The sequence below is a fragment of the Centroberyx gerrardi genome, chromosome 8, assembly GCF_048128805.1.
Source record: "Centroberyx gerrardi isolate f3 chromosome 8, fCenGer3.hap1.cur.20231027, whole genome shotgun sequence".
NCBI lineage: Eukaryota > Metazoa > Chordata > Actinopteri > Beryciformes > Berycidae > Centroberyx > Centroberyx gerrardi.
Genome location: NC_136004.1, coordinates 4,657,531 through 4,679,399, shown reverse-complemented (window position 1 = coordinate 4,679,399; position 21,869 = coordinate 4,657,531). Strand labels below are relative to the sequence as shown.

General features: G+C 41.6%; 1 protein-coding gene across 1 annotated transcript in view; it reads right to left on the bottom strand.

The window, feature by feature from the left end:
- Nucleotides 1-21,869, bottom strand: part of cacna1ba (calcium channel, voltage-dependent, N type, alpha 1B subunit, a) — a 135,193-nt gene that overhangs the window by 10,871 nt on the left and 102,453 nt on the right. Inside the window, 15 exon segments of the mRNA XM_078285198.1 lie at nucleotides 2,456-2,563; nucleotides 3,572-3,677; nucleotides 5,575-5,671; nucleotides 6,933-7,060; nucleotides 7,725-7,875; nucleotides 9,245-9,336; nucleotides 9,490-9,555; nucleotides 9,800-9,916; nucleotides 11,311-11,394; nucleotides 11,476-11,586; nucleotides 11,777-11,941; nucleotides 12,502-12,703; nucleotides 13,469-13,606; nucleotides 15,769-15,830; nucleotides 16,392-16,488. Of these exon segments, the coding sequence (XP_078141324.1) occupies nucleotides 2,456-2,563; nucleotides 3,572-3,677; nucleotides 5,575-5,671; nucleotides 6,933-7,060; nucleotides 7,725-7,875; nucleotides 9,245-9,336; nucleotides 9,490-9,555; nucleotides 9,800-9,916; nucleotides 11,311-11,394; nucleotides 11,476-11,586; nucleotides 11,777-11,941; nucleotides 12,502-12,703; nucleotides 13,469-13,606; nucleotides 15,769-15,830; nucleotides 16,392-16,488 (1,724 nt within the window).

Sequence of the window (21,869 nt, the reverse complement as noted above, 5' to 3'; positions counted from 1 at the left end):
AATACTGTATCTTAAAATTAGTGATGTTTGTTCCCTCTTTTTTTCAACAAATGTATTGAAGCTGTTGTAAGTAGACATTTACAGCACATTAATGTAACCCATAGGTATAACTGTATTAAATCTGTATTTATGTCCGTTTTTGTGCTGTAAAGCATTTAGTTATAAACCTGTTTTGTTAACAGCGATGCATAAAGAAGAAATTTGCCTCATCTCAGATTTTTTATATCAGTTTTTAGACAGTAAAAACACATACTCCAAACACTTACGAACAGCAGATGGCACATACAACCAAGAAACAGCTAACTCAATAGCATTGCTACATTCTCTCTCTGCCCTTTAACATTACAAAGTCATTAATTCTTATCATTTTACAATCCGTTTACAATGGAAACAGCCAAGTATGTAAAAGTTGACATGGTTGACAACATAATAGGTCAACAAATATATAAAATTGATGTTTAGATTTGGTTCATCAACAACTAAAAACATAAATAATAAACTGGGGATGAGTGTGTACCCTACTTATTGTTTTTTTCCCCACCTGTCTAGGTGGGGAAAAAAATAACTAAAAAGTTCCCCTAATGTCCCCTAAAAACATGAACCTCACTAGAGACCCGAGGCCTCATTTATAAAACTGTGTGTAGATTCCACACTAAAAGCTTGCGTACGTGCAAAAGAAAGTGCGTACGTGAACTCCCACAATGAGCCATAAATGGTTAATGAAATGCCCTTCGTGAATAGTGATATGCATTCAAATGTGCTTGTCCTTCTATTTTCTCTGTGTGAGAAAATGTCAAATTCGGAGCGCAAGACTAAAAAGGGAAATTTGTGCCTTTTGGGAGGTCGAAGTGAGGTGAGATGCATACAGATTCAAAAGAGGAGGGAACGCCGATGAAGGCTTAGTGCTGAAACGCATTTGTTTTTGGTCTGCTTATAATAAACATTTGTAATTTATTTGGTAGTGCCGACTTCCCTCCTTTTTTGAATCTTAGTTATCACGTATCACGAGTGGCAACATGTCACAGCAGCAGTTAATGCTGTGAGCTCCGAGAGCCGGACACTTTATTAAAATTAATAAAAAAACAGGAATGGTCTGATATAAAGGTTGTCTCACCTCGATAATGGGAAAAGCCCTAATTAGAGGCATCTGCCAGAAAAAGAAGGCGACTCCGACATGAGATCAGAGGCAGATGAGACCGTGTTGTTTTTGGAAAGAGTGAACCTAACCATGTATTCAACATTTCACACTCATTTGATTTGACTGAAAAAAATGCATAACAGATTTAAGAACAGGGAGGACTTGACAAATTTTATTTTCATATTCTGACTGGTGGTGAACAGGTGGCCAATGCACCTCATGTGCCATGAAAGTAGCCAGAAGGCATCATTATGCACCATCATTACAAGCCTTTTATAATCCTGTGACAGTTCAATTGTTTAACGCCTTAAATGTATCACATTTAATTGGGACACCAACTTATGAGCCCATAATAAAATTTCATTGCAAATAGGGAGGCGCTTTTTGGCGGAACTTGACGGCTTTTTAGACTAAAGCAACAAATAAATGATTATGGCCTGGTTGTTCCTCATTATTATTATTATAAGTCTGTGTAATTTGATATGCAGCCTCCATTTCCATTTAGGAGTCTCCATTTCTCAGTGTGTCCAAAATGTGTGGACACATGGGTCATAAATTCCGGAGACGGATGCGCATTCCCGGTATGCGCGTTTGTTTTTTATAAGTCCCACCTTTTTGTAAATACATGTTCTTTAAATTGTTTCTGGTTTATGATTCCAGATACATTTAAATATTTTATGTTCATATAATTAGAAAAAATGCTCAGAGGGAGACGGCAATGCCAAATGAGTAAACTGCAACTGTAAAAGTGTAATTTTTCCACAGATTGTCAAATATTTTCCTTTCATTGGCTGGATGATTTTATCCATTTTTCCAAGCCTAGAGTTGAAATTCTTTTCTGATAATTCATTCATATTCTTGGGTATATGAAAAGTCCCAACTTTTCTCCAACCTGATGTTAAACCCTAACCTGAACAAGAGATGAAACAAGTCCAGATGGTGTCCAGCAACATGACACATTTGAGGCGATGACGCATAGTTCTTTCTGAATATTAGAAGATTGTGGGAATGAGGTGTGATGATTCATAGTTAAACTTTCACAATACAACTTCCTTTTGTTAATTAGATACTGCTCGGTTAAGAAAAGACGTCATTTGCAGAAAACGATATTCTCAAATACGAGTTTGACAGTGTGTAAAGGAGTGATATAGTGAAAAACCCACTTTCCCCACAGGAATCATTAAAGTTTCATCCAATCCTAGATGAATTTACGTGATCATCGATTTTAGGAGATTGAGCTATTTTTAACTTTGCAGCTTGGCCAGAAAGTGCAAACATGTTTAGGAGTCAAACTCTTTGGACCAATGAAATGCTTACGTTTGTGCGGCGTCACCAGCAGGTCCATGGTCTTCTGAGACAGGCTGGGCCACACTGTGGACAACTCCTTCTTTAGCTCAGCATCAGACAGACGCTGGGCCACCATGCCTGTACATCCACACAGAGAACAAAAACAGAAACTCCTAACCGGTTAATTCTAGATTTATGACACCAAGCAAGCAAAGCAGTAAATGAGTCCGCTCCTGAGGTGAGGCACAAAAGAGAAGTCCTCATTAAAAGTGCAGATCGAGGCGGTGAAGCCGGGAGAGAGGATCCAGCAGACACGCCCCCTGCGCAGCACAAAGCCTTCTAATGAGTCCAAATGGGACCCATATTTACTCATTTCCAGCTCTGAAGAGAGAACAAAAAGCTAGCAGCTGGCTCCTGAACACATCTGTCACTCTGGCTGGGAATCTCTGGCTGCTGAATGTGACATTCTGATTTGTTTGAGTGGAAATTTTGAGGTTGTGTGCTCCATTATGCACACCACCCCAGCACATAAAATACTTATACTCCAAATATAGGGTGGAATATTTTTTGTTATTGGATATTTGGTAACCTACTTTTATGTCTTTATGCTGTAAACCTAGTTTTTTGTCTTTGATACTGTAAACCTAACCTTCATTTTTAGTTCTGATGTAGTAAACCTAGTTTTTTGTCTTGATGTGGCTTAGCCTCAGTCTAACTTTAATTTTCATGCAGTAGTCTATATGTACATGTTATAGTTTTTAGGGTAACACTTGAAGCGTATTGTGAAGCATTACAAAGCAGATTATAAGCCCATTAAAAGCATAGATAAATGTTACTTACAATATAATCATCAGACAAACATCAGAAAACTGCAGTTTAATGTACGTCATTAACTACACAGATGCCCCATAAGGTATTCAACCCCCTAAATCTTTTGCACACTTATTATATCATGCTCTGATTATAATAATTAACATGTACTCACAATGTGCTTATAATCTGCTTATGATTCCTTATGAGCACCACTTCAAGGAAAGTGTTACTGGATATTTATTTGTTCCTTCATATGCTATGGAGCTCTCTTTACATGCAAGATAAGTTGACATCTATTCTATTGTAGGATGATGCGAGGTGCGTGTCTCTGACCTGAGGCCAGCTTTATCTCCAGGGCGGTGCGGATCAGCGCCATCAGGGTGGAGGTGAAGTGGACGGTGTTGTCATCAGCGATGGGCATGTTCATCTTGACTAGCCGCTGAGGAGAGGAGAAGTGGGGGCGGGGGTGGGGGGTGGGGGGGGGGCAGGGGGTCAGATGTCAGATGACCGACTTAACAGTACAGAGCCCAATCCAGAACATACAAGTCAACCCAGAGAAATCAATCTGTGTGCTGTTGGGATTGTAAGTATTGAAATACTTAACTATATTCACTCTGATAGCATGCATGTGAGTTGCTTCACGAATTTGGATGAATATGTGTAAATTTGGCCACATTGGTAAAAAAAAACTTCAGTTGAGATTCGGTTCAGCACACAAAAAGCCTCCTCGACAAAGTACATACAGAAGAGACAAACTAGACATTCACATTCACTGCTATTGGCTACAGTATGCACTATGCTGCAAGTCAAAGTGCACCGGTGCAAGACTGACATTGACCGAAAAAAAGGTGAGAGAAGGCATGTAACGCATAACCATGGAGGTGCCTCAACAATCGCAGGAGCTCGACTCTGTGGTTGCCATCCTAGAAATCGTCAACTTGAGTAGTACAGTAGCATCTACAGTGCAAAGCTATCGATAAGGAGAGTGTCCATTCCACAAAGCCTGTGCAGCCTTAGCAGGAAGACTTGGTTCATATATAGGTCTAATGGCACCACTACATGCATACATGATGCTGTGTGATTGTTGCTGTAAGAGTTGAGCTCCCCTGAACACAAAAAGCATTCACCTACATGTACTATCAGTGGCAGTGCAAAAAGTAAGACGGACCAGAGTCTGAATGAGGCGGGGAAGGGAGGGCTGAGGCGCGCACACACACTCACACACATACATGCATACACAAATACACACACACCCATTTGCATGTGCGCACACACACTCACCCACAGATACATATACACAAACACAAGGGCTGCACAATGAATGTAGAAATATAACAAAATCACAGTTTTGACAACTAGAATATTGACAACTAGGGAGAGCTGTTTTAGATAGAATGTTTATCTAAAAAAAAAAAAATCAACTTTAACGTTGGAGAAAATCTTTTATTGTATACAAAATAAAATATAACTGTTGAATTTTTTAACAACAATTTTTACATGCTAATAAAGGAAATATGTACAAAAAGATCTGTCCACATGGATTGCAATTCATATTGCGATCAATATTCAACACAAAAACAAATCACAGAATGATTTTTTTGTCAATAGTTGTGCAGCCCTAACACACACACGCACACACGCACACTTTCTACCAGTGGATAGACAGAGAAGATGAGAGAAAGGATGAAAGGGAATGGACAGCGAAGACAGAACCACAAAGTGAGAAGCATACACAGAAAGTATTTCTCCCACAGAAAAGCAACAGAAGCTACACACACACACACACACACTGCTCCACAAAATAAACCCCCCAACTAGGGCATACCATTCAAGGGAAATAATGACATAAGGGAGCAAGTTCCATAGACATACTATGTTTGTTTGTTGTAATTAACACGACTTAAATCTTTAGAGACTGCACAAACGCGCTATGTGTTACTTATATATGCAGTACGTCAATATTCTTATCATTTCTACAAAGAAGTAAATAAACAATCAGTGATCGCTGTAGTTGAGTGTATTCTATGTATACTATGTACATGTTACTTTACTTGGGGTTTGTCACAAAAGAGAGCACAATACTATACAGTAGGTTTTCTGAGTTAAGCTCTACCTTGGGTATTACCCCACATAAGCAGCTATGCCCAAAGAAACAGGGTAAAGGGGAGGAATAAGAGGGAGGGGGCTTACACCAAAAAGATCAGAGCGCTAGCAAAACAAAGTGGAGAAACGAGGGAACACTGCAGAGCACAGACATTGGCTTGCGTTCACGCCAATGGGAGAAAGGTTGTGGAGCACAGGGGGTGGGGGGAGGGTGGAGGAAGAGGAGGGTCTACCTTGTAGGCGACTCTCGGCGGACATTTCTTTCCCAAACCTAAGGGTGGGGACATGTGGAGCAGCATCTGATACATATCGAGGTACTTGATACGGCCACTTCACAGGGTAGAAAAAACAAAAAAACAGAAACCCAAATAGAGAAGGATGGGGAGTTAGAGAAGGAGGAGAGGAACAAAGGGAAGAAATCAACAAAAAAGCAGAGGAGAATGGAGAGGAAGAGAACAAAAAACAGAAATCTGTTGTTATTTAGATTTCCCAGAGTGAGATGGAAGGTGGATGCCATCCTCGGCCGCTGTGTGGGGGGGAGGGGCGCGGGGATGCATCGCTGTGGAACTCAGGACCCCTGAGAGGAAACATGGGATGGTAGAGAGTGAGTTCGGTGGTACGGGGGAGGAGGGAGGAGAGGGAGGGGAAGGTGGGGTTGACCCAACACACAGGATGCTGATGGGGAGGGGGGGGAGAGAAATGACAGCATCGTAACGGGGGGATGTCTGCCTCGGCATGCTTGCAGACATCCCACTGGTGTTTCAACCAGGTTGCACGGAGACAAAGGTTTCAAAGCCAGCCCTAGCTTTTCTTTGGGGTTTTCACTCATAGCCTTCCTTTCCTCTGGCGGACGTCTTCCCAAAAAAGACGGGGTCCGAAACACAAGCCTCGTAAGGCCCTTTGATCTGATTCAGATCTTTTCACGATCTGAATGTAGCGATCAGTTTTCTTTCATGACTCAACATTTGGATGGGTCTTAGAAATGGGAAGGTCCAAAGCAGAATGTGTTCACTGTCTAAACATAAGAGACAGTTGTGGAAAGTAGGCATGGCAGGCGGCATGTTGGGACAATGCCGTGGCTTTGAAAGCTTTGTTTCCACTCCGGCATCATCAACCAAAGCCAGTCAGTCTGGAGGGGCGGGTGCTAGTGTATAGGCGAGTTCATTGGTGCACAGCCATTCAAGTTAAAAGTCTCTTGGCATAGAGGTACACAAAGCACCCTAGTGACGGAGATGTCTGGTGGTTGCAAACCTTGTATGCTACCCTATTAGGGCAGTTCTTTCCTAAGCCAAGGGGGGGCGAGATAACGCGTAACAAATTGTACATATCCTTATAGGAAATCCGTCCGCTGTGAAAAAGAACAAGCACATAAATAAACACGTTCAGGACAGCTTCAAAAGAACAATGATCATCAGTGGGCTGACTGCATACAACAAGGTATAAGAGCGAGGCCTCTGTACGAGGCCCCGTTCAGTCACCATAGTCACAAACGGGGCAGAGGGGGATAAAGTTAGGGGGCCTCTATTCCCTCCACTTTACTTTGTATGCTATTCTCCGAGGCCCAGCTACCCAGAAGGAGGCATGAACATACCACGCAGCCGGGTCGTACTCAGCCCAAACCCGGATGAACTCATCGAGGTGATGAGGCCCCAGGATAGAGGAGTCTCTGGTAAGGTACTCAAAGTTATCCATGATGACAGCCACAAACAGGTTCAACATCTGGAACAGAGACACGGGATGAGTTTAGTCCAGAGTTAGGCCAAACGGCAGTCGCAAAGCATGGTTTTTAATCATTTTGGAGTACCAGATGGAGGCGGGTTTACCACACTAGGACGATCCAGACAGTGTCAAGCAACTGCCAATCACAAAAATAGTAGTAGCCTATAGTAAAATCATTTTCAAATACATATATTCATTGTATTGTTCTATGTGGCAAACCTCACCTTTCTGGCACCAAGGTGGGCTAAAACAAACTACAAACTATAGCAAAGTTTTCTGTCTCACATCTTCAATGTAAACTTTTCAGGAACTAAGAAAAACAGCCTTGTTTTTCACCATCAAGCATTTTTTGAGTTTATGCAATGGGGTTTGAAAGGGTTTCATAGACTCAAGGGTAATAGGATTTTTCTCAACCCATCAATTTAAGTTTAAATACGAAAATCACACACAAAAAAAAGTTTGAGAGTTCAAGATTTTGACGAGTTCCTATTTGACCCAGTTTGGGTAGGCTATACAATCCAAGATTCACATTACATTTATTAACAATCCTAACAAATCAAATGTATCTGAGCATTGGCTTTCCCGGCCAATGCGCCTGGACTGTCTGAATAATTCACATGCCAACTGTTACAGAGGCAACAGTAAATCATGTTATAGCACTGACCAGAAAGGAGCAGAGAAAGATAAAGGAGACAAAGTAGAAGTAGGCAAAATCGCTGCCGCACTCCTTCCCCTGGGATCCTGATCTCTCGTCGCAGGCTCGGCGACTCAAACACGATAACATGATTTCATGCCACGCTTCGCCAGTCGCACTCCTGATACAGATAGACCAACAGACAGATAGACAGACAGACAGATAGATTAGCTAAGAGACTATGGAGGGCTTGCAGGTGACATAACATGTCCTCTGGCAGCCATATTGGAAGTCTTCAGTTCTTGCTAACGGCAGCTGAGAAAAGCTGACTGCCTCTCTACAATTATGGCTTTCATTTCAGCAGTGGAATAGACATTGTTAATTTCTGAGCTGTTTTGGGAACTGATCATTTCATCACTGGTACATCTGATCAGTTTCATGTTTAGATAATGTCAGCTCGTTAGCTGGCTAAGCTAACCATAGTATCTGGTCAGCTAACCATCACTGTCTTGTTTCTAACACATCTGATTTGCACAATGGCAAATGTTACGTTGTTTGTAGCTAGTACTGGCTAGTAGCTGCACATTAACATTAACATTAGTTGCTTTGTTGAATTAGCTTGCTGGCTAGTTAGCTAGCTAACAAAGCCAAAAAACAACTACTGCTCAGGTTAACTAAGCTGACTTCTCTCAAGCTACATCTCAAGAGTGTTTTGGACTAGACTAAGGCTAAAGGGGCTAGAGAAGGGACAACTGCTAAAAGAGCTAGGAAGAAAGGGACTAGGGGTAAATGCTTGGTTCATGTTATCTGCGTGAGCTCTGTATGAACGGAGACATGCTGTCCACCTATGTAGACATTAATGCTTCTCACGCTTTAATGATGACCACATGCGCAGATAGTAGTTTTGCTTATTGAAACATCTTCTCAGGGCAGAAACTGTTATGATTGGTTCAATCAGGCGACCAATCAAAAATGAGAGGAGGTGGGCCAATTTGAAAGACAAAGTCAAAGACAGAGGTAAGTTAGCTAACACAAATGTTTTTTATTTGTAGGTATTTCATTCACAATTTATTCACTTTCCTATTAAATAGAAAGAGACAAGTGCTCAGGTGTAACAGTTTGCGGACCATGTTAACAAGTTAGCTGTTAGCTAGTAGTTACTAACGTTATCTGGTATGGTCACGGCCATAGAGATCAGTTAGATATAGCCAGAAGTGAATGCAGGGTAAGGCTGATGTGAAGTGATAGGGTGTGAGACAGACTACATGAAGATATTGTCGCCTGGTGCAATCGAATGGGTTGTGCTTCTTGTTCTATATCTGAGAGTATTTGAAAAAGATCCAGTGGGTGGTGATATGGGTATATTGGGATATTTGCCATACTGTGAAGGTTCAGGAAGGGATAAAATTGAAGGTGACATCATCAGGACAGACTGAGCATGATTAATTTACAACAAACTTCAATGATGATGATGATGAATGATGACGATTTTTGATAGAAAACTGGATTTGGATTTGGCCACCGTGACCTTATGTGCCCAGTGCCTGTACCTGAACAGCAGCATGAGAGCCTGGAGGAAAGTGCGGAAGTTGTTGTGGTGATTGATTGCCGTGTCCTCATTCAGGTCAATGTTGCCAAACACCTAGGGGAGGAGACACAATGAGGTAAAGGGATGTTTATTGTCTAATTAATGTGCAATAGATGTTTTATTTATGTTCACGCCATTCCATTTTAATGGTGCACCACTGTAGGACTACTGCAGCCTATGTGACCAAAGTAGAGAGGCATCACCCACCTGCATCCCAATGATAGCATAAATGAAGAACAGCATCGCAATCAGCAGGCAGACATAGGGCAGGGCCTAAAGGGAACAATAGGAAACCAAAACACACTTAATTATTCATATTCATTCAGAATCACTCCAGCCCAGGGTGTTTGTGTGAGTGTGTGTGTGCATGTGGCTGTGTGTGTGGGTGCAAGTGTGGGCCTGTGTGTGCATATACAGTAGGTGTTTGTGCATGTGCACACTAATATATGTGTAAGCATGTGTGCATGTGGATGCGTGCATACATGCAATATGTGTGACTGTGTGTGTGTGTGAGTACCTTGAAGGACTGGACGAAGGTCCACAGCAGGATGCGGATGGTGTAGCCCTGCCTCAGCAGCTTGATGAGCCGAGCGGCTCTGAAGAGCCTCAGGAAGCTCAGGTTCAACAGCCTGTCCTGTTAGGACATCAAGCATTTACCAATCAGCTACCCTTATCTATTACTAATAAATACACCCTCATCAGCATCTAATTATTTCAAATATCAGTCACTGGATTGGTTGCCACTTATCTACACCATCGCAATGGCGACATATTGACCCCCTTTATCGTGCATCTTGGGTGATTGGATTGTAATCTGATCCACTCTGATCACCAAAACCAGATGCATTTGGCCTCACTAATGTGTGTGAGAGTGTTTGTGAATGCAACACATCTCCAATCCACATATAGCAACTATGTAAAATGGAAACTGAATACAAATCAAACACAAGTCAAGTAACTTGGATAATAAACATCCTTGTCAAAAATGGATTGTCAGGATTCTCATGAATGGAGAACGAGCAAGATGAGGCGTTTACTGTCAATTTCAAAGGATGTAAGTATTACAAGAGAAAGTGACATGCACAACAGTCTGCATTTTGGCGAGGGAAAGAGAAATCAGATTTCAGTGTGTATACCGGAGATGCATGTTAAAGTCAGGTGTAAATGTAATCCAGCTGAATCATATCCAAACACAATCTGGACCCAAGATAGTAGGATGGTAGGATCCTAACAGTTCTCTAGAGAGCAGGACATGGTGAATATCTTAATGTGCGAGTTAAAAGCAGAGAATCACAATGGAAAGTCACTCACCGTAGTCTAGTGACGTTTTGGACCAGAGGATGGCAACACCGGTGAGGACAATCAACAAGATGACAATGCAGAGAGCGAGACAGAGACAGAGTGAGAGAGAGAGAGAGAGAGAGAGAGAGAGAGAGAGAAAAGAGCAGAGTAGAGGAGAGCAGAGGAAGGCGAGAAACAGTAACAGTCATATTGCACAACATAAACTGATACAATATACACACATGTAAATCAGTCGGAACAAACATTTATACACATATACACTATAAAGAACAGCCTTGACTGAATAAAGAAAACAGTATCAAACAACACAAAGAGCACAACAGCATGCTGCCTTGCTCTACACAGCATATAAAAGATAGCCTTGATTAGTCTCTAAGCTGGATTCAAAGAAGCCGTCCATCCTCAAATCCTATATCAGACCTGGGGGATAGATCGATGCTATCAACGCAAGTCTCTTTCGCAATCCTCCCTCGCTCTCCCAGCTTCCCCCTCTCTCCTCGTCTAAGTTATCAGGCTCTCTGGACTGGGGCCAAGTCGTCGTCTTTGCTGATACGGCTAGTTAGCGTGTCTGCACAAAGCGTGGTGTACAGGCTGCTTTGTGTTTCGCTGTCACTGCCCTAGCTCATTATCACGAACTCGGGGGTAGCATGGATACAATGCGTTCAGCCTTGGGGGACGTGAGGGGGGTGTGTGTGTGTGTGTGTGGAGGGAGGGGGGTGCTCTTACATTGATTTCAGTGACCAGGATGTCAGTGATGCTCCCCAGTACTGTCACAAAGTCAAACACGTTCCAGGCGTCCTTCAGGTAGTTCTGGTGGGGGAGGAAACAGATTCAAAATTCGTTGTTATTATTATTCAGTGCAGTAACATCTTGTTATCAAATTGTACCCACCAGTGGACCGAAAGCGATGATCTTCAGGATACACTCCAGAGAGAAGAGGGCGGTGAAGACGATGTTGAGGTTCTTCAGCATCGCCTCGTAGAAGTCCGGAGCACCGTGGAACTGGAAGACGCAGGGAAAGAGACCTTTTTTTACTTTTCACCCACAGAGTGTTAGAGTTGGCCGAACCATGGCTGAACAGACAAAGAAAAGACACTACACCACCTACAGAAACTCAGAGGCTGTAAAAATGAGGAACATAGACCGGGATTTTCAGTTATGATGGGTTAGGAAAGATCCAACAAGTGCTTACCTTCATCATGAGTACCACGGTGTTGACGGCAATCATGATCATGATGGAGTACTCAAAGGGAGCTGAGACCACGAACTTCCACATCCTGTACTGGAATGACTGGGTGTTCTCTGGCATGTAGCGAGTCAGAGGCTTGGCGTTGATGGCAAAGTCAATGCAAGCCCTCTGCAACGAAGACAAACGCAATCTTGATTGGATGAATGAATGAATAGATAGATGGATGGATGGGACCCATTTTATCTAATCAAATTCTATGACTGTCCCATGACATCAAGTTCAATTGGACTAATAATTGACAGCATCTCTCTTCAGATGTACCAAGTCTTGTTTTGGCTTCAGTGTGAATTAGGACATCTGTAATCAGGGAAGTGCTTTGGGTTAATTATTCCATCAAAGGTAACTACATCAACCAGCATGATTGATGATGATTATGAACATATTTCCTTGAAATTTACAAAACTTTCAGGATATGTATGATTTCCCATATTTTTTCCAGGCCAGGAAAACAATGGACCCTTTTTGACTTTTCAATGTTACACAGTTGAACAGGGCAATAGATACACAGCGGTACAGTAGGTGAGGCTAAGTGGGGAAAATACCCAGGCTGGATACAAACTCGCAGATTCCTATCCAAACCACATATTGAGACCTGTATTGTATTTTCATCAGCCGGACATGATGTTAGCCACAAAACTCATAGTTGGTTGTAATTTCTTCTGCTCTACCTCGTTCTTCTCCAAGCTGCACTCGGACATGGCCTTGTCTCCCTGCTCCTGAAAGGTGATGATGATCAGAGCAACGAAAATGTTGACGAAGAAAAAAGGGAAGACTACAAAGTAGACCACGTAGAAGATGGAGATCTCTATCCGGTAGCCTGGACTGGGACCCTGGTCTTCGAAGGTGGCATCCACAGAGTGCTTCAAGACACTGGAAGGAGAGGGGCACAGTAGGACACAACAGTTTAGCAGTGGAATAAATAGTATGCAATCTTTAATATAATGTTCTAAGCTTGTAATAATGATAATAATAATGTAATGTAATAATAATTTAATAGTGAAAAATAGTAAAACCGCAATACCCGCAGTAACCTACAATAACTTTAAAGGCCCAATCTATTCTGCGAAGCATGAGTTTTAGAATGTTAAAACGCTTTTTAACCAGTGACAAAGCAATCTCTTTAACAGCATATGTGAATAGACCCAATATTTACATGGTCAAAAAACATTATGGAGTATGTTCTATACAACTAAACTCAAAATGATGACATGGCATAAGTTTCTTTCCCTAAAAGCAGAGATTGACAATTAATACTCTTTTGTGAATACTTAACAGGCATGAGATTAACATTCAGCGTTGGAGATATGAAGGCTTATTTTCATTAACAGAGCTAATATAGTCTTTACAGCAAAAGCAACCCCATGCTAGGCCACACAAGCCTTCAGGTTATGAGACGTGACTTTCATTTCTGACATGAAGAATCCCCAGTCCAGCATATTTATCATTCATCAGCAAATCATCTACTGACAGAATTAAGGGAAAGAACGGCAAGCCCTGAATAAGAGAGGCAGGATGGACAAGTGGCTATAGAGACCACTCATTGTAAGAGACTCTGCAAGAGTCTCCGTATGATATAGTATATAGAATGTAATTATTATCTGTGCTGGTCTGGGATAGGCCAATAGCTGTCCTTACGTTGGCCAGCCCTCCCCAGTGGACACGGTGAAGAGGGTGAGGAAGGCCCACAGCACGTTGTCATAGTGGAACTCATATTTCTTCCACTCCCTCGGCATGGCGGCCACTTCGTCTTTGTCGTAGTCCAGGAACTGCCCTCTGGATTAATTATAAGAGTAGAAGAATAGGAACTTGGAATGAAGACTGCAAGGACTATGATATTATACATATAACATTTTGATAGAACTAAGAACAACATGAAATGGAGCAGCTTTGGGCTGCCTCTCTGATAAGTTAAAGTAACTGTCTTCACAGTTTTCTAAAAAGCTGCAAGCCATGCAGGAAAACTGCCACTGAAAGTTGATCTCAGCCTTAACCTTGTTTTTTGTAAGGGGAGTTTGCAGTTCACTACCCATAGATTTTTTATTTATTTATTTATTTATTTTACCAGAGGTACCTTTCAGGTACCACAACACACCCTCCGGTGGCGATATTGGAGGTCCTCAGCTTTTGAGCAGCAATGACTGAGAACAGCTGGTTAGGTTTCTATACCTACAACTCAGCCATCTCAACAATCCGGAATAGACATGGTTAATTTCTGGGCTGTTTTTGACTGGAAACTGCTAATTTCACCATTGATAAATCAAATCAATTTTGTGTTTAGATAATGTCAGATTGTTAGCTAGCTAACCACAGTATCTGGCCAGCAAGCCATCACCATCTTCTTATAAGCATTTGCATACTACCTAAAGTATCTAGTAGAAACTGGCATTAGTAGTGGCAAGTAGTTGCATATTAACATTAACATCAGTTGCTTTGCTAAGTTAGCTAGCTGTGTGAAAAAACAACTGCGTGTTCAGGTTAACTGAGCTGACTCTTCTCAAGCTAGTTTAGCGACAATTTTATTTGCATACATTTCTTAGTGAATAAGACAAAAACTCTGTGCTCTTAGCTCAAGCAACTGAGGTGCAAAAAATTAGCAGAATGGCTTTGCAAGGTAATCTTTGTAAATCTGGACCAGAGTGTTTTGGAGTAGAGGCTAGACCGAAAGACAGTTTCCTGTGTCACAGTAATCTATTGCTGTACAATAGTAAGATGAGATAACACAACACAAACAAAAACAATTTAAATAGTACACAAAAGCAGTAAAGTATATAGAGAAATATATATAATATATATAATATTTATAATATTGCAAGATTTTAAAAGTAGGTTTTCAGTATATGCCATCCTGACAGAGGCTGGAAGGCTGTTCCACAGTCTAGGTGCCTTTACAGCAAGTGCGTGATTACCTTACGTTTTCATTCTAGACCTTGGAACCTCAGGAAGAGCTCTGCCAGAGGACCCAAGAGTACGTGGCTGCTCGTATTTGGTTAAAAGCTCTATTGTGCTAAACCATGCAATGCCTTGTAGGTGATTAAAATCATTTTAAAGTCAATTCTATATTTAACTAGCAGCCAATGAAGGGGGGCCATTATTGGGGTGATGTGCGACCTGCGACTTGTTTTAGTCAAGAGCCTTGCTGCAGCGTTCTGCAGCAACTGGAGCTGGGCCACTGAAGGTTGGCTAAGGCAGGAAAACAAGGTATTGCAGTAGTCAAGACATGGAGACAAAAGCATGAATAACTCTCTCAAGATTCTGTCAGTCATGAAGAGTTTTCAGTTAGTTGAGGTCTTTGGCTGGAATGAGAGATAAAGCTGTGTATCATCAGCATAGCAGCGATAACAGACACCATCAGAACAACAAATAATATGACCCAGGGGAAGCATGTAGAGAGAAAACTGAATATGGCCAAGTATAGACCCTTGGGGAACTCCACATGTTAATGGAGCACAACATCAGACATAGTCACCAATTGAGACTAAAAAGTTTCTGTTTGATAGGTGTGAGTTCTCTAGAACCGTAGATACAAAGGGAACCTTAGAAATAGGTCTAAAATGTTGAGGTGATGGGTCTAGACCGTTATTTTTTTAGAAGTGGCTGAATAATGGCCTGCTTAAAACAATCAGGAACACAGCCAGATGTGAGGGAGCTATTCACAATAACCAGAAGGCTAGGATCAATATCACCCATTACCTGTTTAAGGAAAGATGTGGGTAAGACATCTAGTGGACTGGATGATGATCACATATGGGAAACAATATCAGTGAGGTTGTGCAAAGAAATAGTACAGTTGAGAAGGGTTAGACCAGTAGGGGTACCTGGGTGGGGCACAGGGGTGGTTTTAACCACTACATGGTTAGACATGGTTTACAAGATAAAAGATACTGAGGTAAGACATCATGAAATGGGGGATTTCAGACTGCAGTGTGGGGACCAACCTGCAGTCCTTTTCCAGGCCCTTGGACTCATCGGTGCAGTAGAAGAATTTTCCCTTGAAGAGCTGAACGGCAATGACGGCAAAGATGAACATGAAGAGGATGTAGACGATGAGGATGTTCAGCACGTTCTTCAACGAGTTGACCACGCAGTCAAACACCGCCTGAGGACCAGCACACACACACACACATATTTGTTTTAGGGATAAACTGGAGGCTCTGAGCACAGAGTCTGAGGCAACTTTTCTGTTTGTCTCGATGCTGCTTTCTTGTCCAGGTCTCCCTTCAAAAAGAGACTCATATGGGTTCTATTTTCGTGAATCAATTGCGCATGGCACAAAGTGCAGTCAAAGGGGCAAGGCAGGGTGGGATTAGGAGTAATACATTATCAATAGGTGTGGTAGGGGCTGGTGTTAGTCATGACCAATCAAATCAACTCTTTTCCTTCCCTTTAAAAGCAGTGCGCTCTGCGAAAATGACACTTCACTGGCGCAAAGCCCCACCATCTGCAGTCATGAAAACAGTGCCCTAAATCTCAATGGGACTAACCTGGTTAAATAAAGATTAAATAACTCAAAATCAAACTAAAAGTGTAGTGCTGTTGTGTGGTGGACGTCAGGCAGAACCTTGAGTTTTGGCAGACGCTTGATAGTCTTGAGAGGCCGTAGGACTCGGAGAACCCTCAGAGACTTGATGGTGCTTATGTCTTTGCCTTTGGTGCCCCTGTGAAAAGCAAACACAGTTAGACCTTACAAAGAATTACTTGATGTCATCTGCAGAGAGCATTCAGTTTGTAAAATCTTTTCCTGTATTACTAATATTGTTGAACTGTAAAAGTAGGATAAATTCGTTTTCAGCCTAGAATTTGATATAATAGCCAACATACATTTTGTGACACTTGCTATGTTTCTATCCGACTATCAAGTGACTTTTCTGCAAACTTTTGAAATGTAGCAAAAAATTGGTTCGTATGTGCGCAACGCTTTTTGCAATGCACAGTGGTTAGGGGAATTATGGTATGCACAGTTAGGCCACGCAGAGCCCTAAGAGCCCTGCATATGGGAAATACAGTGTGCGCTCGTACAGCAGGCAAGAACAAGCCACTGACAAGAGCAACACCAGACTCTCTGAATCGCTCGACAAAATCTGAAGAGTGGGCGGGATTCAGGAGTCTGGGGCCAGGCTAGTTTTGCAACGAAATTGAATCCAATTATAAGACAATTATACCAAGGCTACATAATTATTTATTTGACAAATGTGTTTCCATTTATGCATTTCTATTTATCACATCATTTCTTTATAATCCACTTCAAGCAAGCATAAAAACTTTTTTGTGATATTGAGGAAATTCATCTTTCATTTTGTAATTTCCACATTCAGTTTTTCTAATACAATACATCATAATTTGCAAAAAACAGTTGGATGGAAACCCAGCTACTGAAAAGTTCACTTGGAATATGTTCAGTAGAATAGTCACAGAGCAATCCATAGAACAATCCATGACTTTACCCACTATTGTAGACTCTAACAAAGCAACGCATGGTAGATAATTACAATTGCTCTTGTTGCTGTAATAGGGTAGCTTTTTTGTGCACCTGTACTTTAGAGAAATATTTTTAAGTTAGGAATTTTACTTTTACTATTGAAGTATTGTACCTCGCAACATTTTAAATCGCATCCATTACGGAGTATAAATCTTGCAGGCTTTCAATAAGCATTGCATCAGAAACTGGCCATTCGTAATCGTATATCGTGTTGATTCATGCATTACTTCTTGTCCTTTTTACACTGCATAGGAACGATCATATGTAACAAATGTCTGTTTTTTAAAGTAACTTTTATTCTGAGTACATTTTAAATGAGCTACTTACACCAGTAAATTTGCTTCTACTTGTCAAATTTTAGCCACGTAACAGTACTTTCACTTGTGTACTATATTTTGTTAATCCACCCCTGCCACTGTAGTGTAAAAGAGTAAGATGAAGAACCTGAGTAAAATTATCTTTCTTTTCAATTATTTAGCACTGTATGTTTAAACTGATTTCATGAGCATTGCTGTATGCTGCACGGTAAGCATGAAGGTACCTGGAAGTGTGGGTAGAACTACTCTTTATGCTGCACATTGTTGTTCAAGCAGTACGCTCTCCATGATAGAAACAAACTCACACAGGGACATGCCTCTCCTAACCATCTAGCTATGTGTATCATGTAATCCTGGATTACATGAACCGTTCGGTCAGAAATCTGCAATTTAGCACATGCAAATCAAGTGGTTAGTTCACAGAAAGATGTTTTTTTTAACGTGAGCTCCGTTTCAACACGGCATGCAAATATGGTCACACTAAAGACTGTGCATCAGGGCTCTTTATCATAAAGAAGCTTTGAATGGGAGTGCTGATCTGAGATCAAGTTGCCACTTAAAGGAAAACAGACATTTTTGGGAAATAAGCCATTTGATCAACAAAAAACAAGAGGATGAAGAAATAAAACTAGCTTTATTTATCTCTTATTGTTGTAAATAACATTCAAGAAATTAATCAGGGCTATCTGGTTTCATTTTAATTCACTTATGTGTTATTCATATATTTTCTGAACTGCACCATTCTCCTCCTTGTTGAGTTTTGCAGTCAGGTGAGATATTTTAATAAGCCTCTCAGGATTTCATTGTCTCACACAGTTTACATTTCTTTTCTTCTCTTCCCCCCCCCCCAATGTTTTCATAATTTGCGCTCAAGACTCGCATATATTTTGGCCACGTCTTACTTCACACTGAGGCATGCTAACGCTTCAGCACACTGTTCAAACAATACAAGCAAGTGCCGCATGAAAACCACCGGAGACTGCTCAATCCTGGTAACAGCGGTGAACGTGCTACCAATCTCCTTGTTTCACAATAAAGTTCATCAAAGCTTATTTGTCAAAAAGTCAATGTATTCCTTTGAGTTGTTAATCAGAGAAGAGTGTACTTGACTTTCAAGTATTTTTCCTATGAAAAACTTTTTTAAACCCTGCCCCGAATTCAGGATTCCCACACATTTTGCACACATTTTTTTTTACAGACCTTAATTCCTTGACTGCATTTTAAGATTCTGTTTAGTGTTCAAGGCCTCTGCACTATACAGTAGTTGAAAGAATTGCCATAATACGTAAAATAACTATGGGTCTACAACTACATTAAATCTAAAGTAATATGTGTATCAAGTACTAAAGTAATATGTGTATCAAGTCTGAACAACAACACATTCCCCATCATTTCTAGACTGTGTAATTCACTAACTTTTTAAGACCTGGAAATGATTAAATTCATTTTCCAAACCTTAACCATTTGATCTACTCATTGATCCCAGATCAGTACTTCCTTGAAGCATTATGCATTCAAGTCAAGGTTTCTTTGCTACAACCTATAATCAGCGATTCAAAAGAAACCAGAATGTTTCTTTTCAGAAGGAACCAATGTTGTTTTCATAAACATCTCCCCTTTAGTCTAAGCCATTAGAAAGTCCACCAGTCAAGATACTGTAAGAATTCCTAGATGTCATTATGGTCTAGGACAGTCCACTCAATAGCATGAACAAGTCTCTCCCAAAGCCAGAAACAAGAGAAACAAAACCCATCTGGAATTGCTCCATAGAGAATGATATGGGAAACAGAATAAAGTAAGAATGGGAAACGGGATAAACTGACAACACTACTGGACCGTACAGACCATAGGAATAACCTATGTGAATTCTTAAATTGAGCGGTGTTCCTCTTTAAGCTGGGATGGGAAACAACCACGAAAGAAGTAAAATGGAAAAGAGGATGTCAGACATAGAGGACAGAGAGTCTTAAACGACAAATGACAAAAAGGAGCAGAATCTGAAATCCTAACCACAAAGGAAGGATAAGCCAAAAATCTTCTGAAATAACATGTCGGAGTTCTTTGCAGAATTTCATTAATAACCTCCCGGAAAATGTACGGGAGTGTTCCCTACAGCTTCTGATGTGCCTTTGCTGAATCAGCAGGATAGAAGAGACTCTGGGTAAAATAGAACATGCAGATAGCAAATGTCACAGGTCCCGTCTTACTATCTATCTCACATTAAGGGGGCAAAAGCTATAATGAGGTTTGCGGTTAAAACACCCTAAGCAAAAGACACTGAGGGCTTATAAAATTACATTAATACCATGCATATAATAAAAGCCACACTTCAATAAAGAGTCAATCACCCGCAACATCTTAGTTTACAGGAGCGGTTCTTGTCCTCTCTTGTCCCAATAAATCAGCTAAACGCTGCAGTCTGTGCTTCCTGTCTGCTGTTCGATGAACAATCTTGTAAGCATCTCCGCATGTCACAAGATGACAGAAATATGAAGCCAACAAGGCGAACATTGACAGAATACAGCCGCAGAACTCCCATCAGTAAATCACTCCTGTTTTATGTCTCTCACTGGTGTACACCCTGATATCATTCATACTCCAACACAGCACTAAAAAGCCCTGTTCTCTAAATTTTTGTTTTTGGTTTGGGTTCACACGGCCCAATTGCAATCGAACCAGGGCTTGTAAACAAAAGTCACATGGACTCACAAGTAGCTTGTTTATTGGACAGAGTTTTGGTGACCTGACGTCCCATGAGGTTAGAGATTTTGGTCAAAACTTTGCCGAAACCTATTTGCCGTAACTGACCTTCTCTGGTGTTCCTACTAGTTAAGAACACATGAAGAAATAGCTATATATGAGCACCAGTCCAGACTGAGCTTTGCCCTTGGTTCATTTTGTTATGCGTGGCTTTTCAAGCATGAGGAACTGCTGGCTATCAGATCTCCTTATACCCATAAACCCTTGTGTTATGGGGTTGTTTCGTGTATTCGGATTACATTCTCGCTTCTAATGAACCACACCAGAGTTCTCTTGGAAGAGGACTGAGACCCGCATTTTCTGAACTAAAGGTGTAATCGCTCCAGAGTTCAAACAAACTGCTCCAAACATGCTTGGTGTGAACGCACCCTAACTGTCTACTCGGTACATGGGGAGATAATAGTGATGCAAGTGAAACCTCTGATTAGAATAGTCATTTGAGTTCAAAATCAATAAAGATATGTGATACAAAGAATAGTCATTTGTATATATTCTCTAATTAGGATCATTTCTTGTGAAACTATTCAACATTTTGCTGCGGACCCCCTGGAGTCCTGTGAAGGACCCTGGACCCCACTTTGAGAACCACTGCCTATTAAGGTCCTGACACACCAGGCCGACGGTCGGCCGTCGGGCAATGTCGGGTCGTCGGTAAGCGTCGGTGTCCCTAGTTTTTGCGGTGTGTCCCGCACTGTCGGCACTAGTCGGACCCTGTCGGCGTCTTTTCGGCCGATTGAGCATGTTGAATCGGCGTCGGAGCCGTCGGTGAGAGAGATCACTCTGATTGGTAGTTCGTGTTTTGCCTCTGGATGATTGGACTGATAAATTCCTTCAACATGTGGAACTGAACAGGAAAGAGCCGAGCGAAATTTTTAAAATCGGAGGTTTCATTTATCTCCAGCTCTCGACACAGGTTCGGGAAAGCCCCTTGAGCCTGTGGCTGGAGTAATGTTATTCATGATTTCACCCATTTAGTGCGGTTTCTCCTTATTTTTCGCCTCCGCCTCTTCCTTTCTTCTTCCACAACCAAAAGACCAAGGGCTGACAACGCCAGTGCCATTTGCAACTTCTTATCAGACATAAGGTATGGAGAGTTATTTCCCCTCACGCAGGCGCAGAACGTACATGCTAGTTGGCCGTCGGGTGTAGTCTTTGCGGTGTGTTCAAGTGCAACTTTTTGGACCAGACGCCGGCGACGTGAGGCGACGCAACAGTCGGCCTTCGTTGTCGCTGGTTCTTTGAAGTCGGTTTGGTGTGTCAGGGCCTTTAGTTGCGGGCTATTCCCAAAGCAGCATGGCATCCGTGTGATGTGACCGTGCAGTCTCTTGTTTTTTCTCTGCGGCCCTCTTGAGATCCCTCTACTCTAACAACACCCGCATGCAAGCAGCTTCATGCTCTGATGCACATTAGTCTAGCATGCTTTCACAGTAAAGTAGGGCCAGAGGTTTTTAGGCCAGACAGTCGCACAGTTGGGGGAATAACC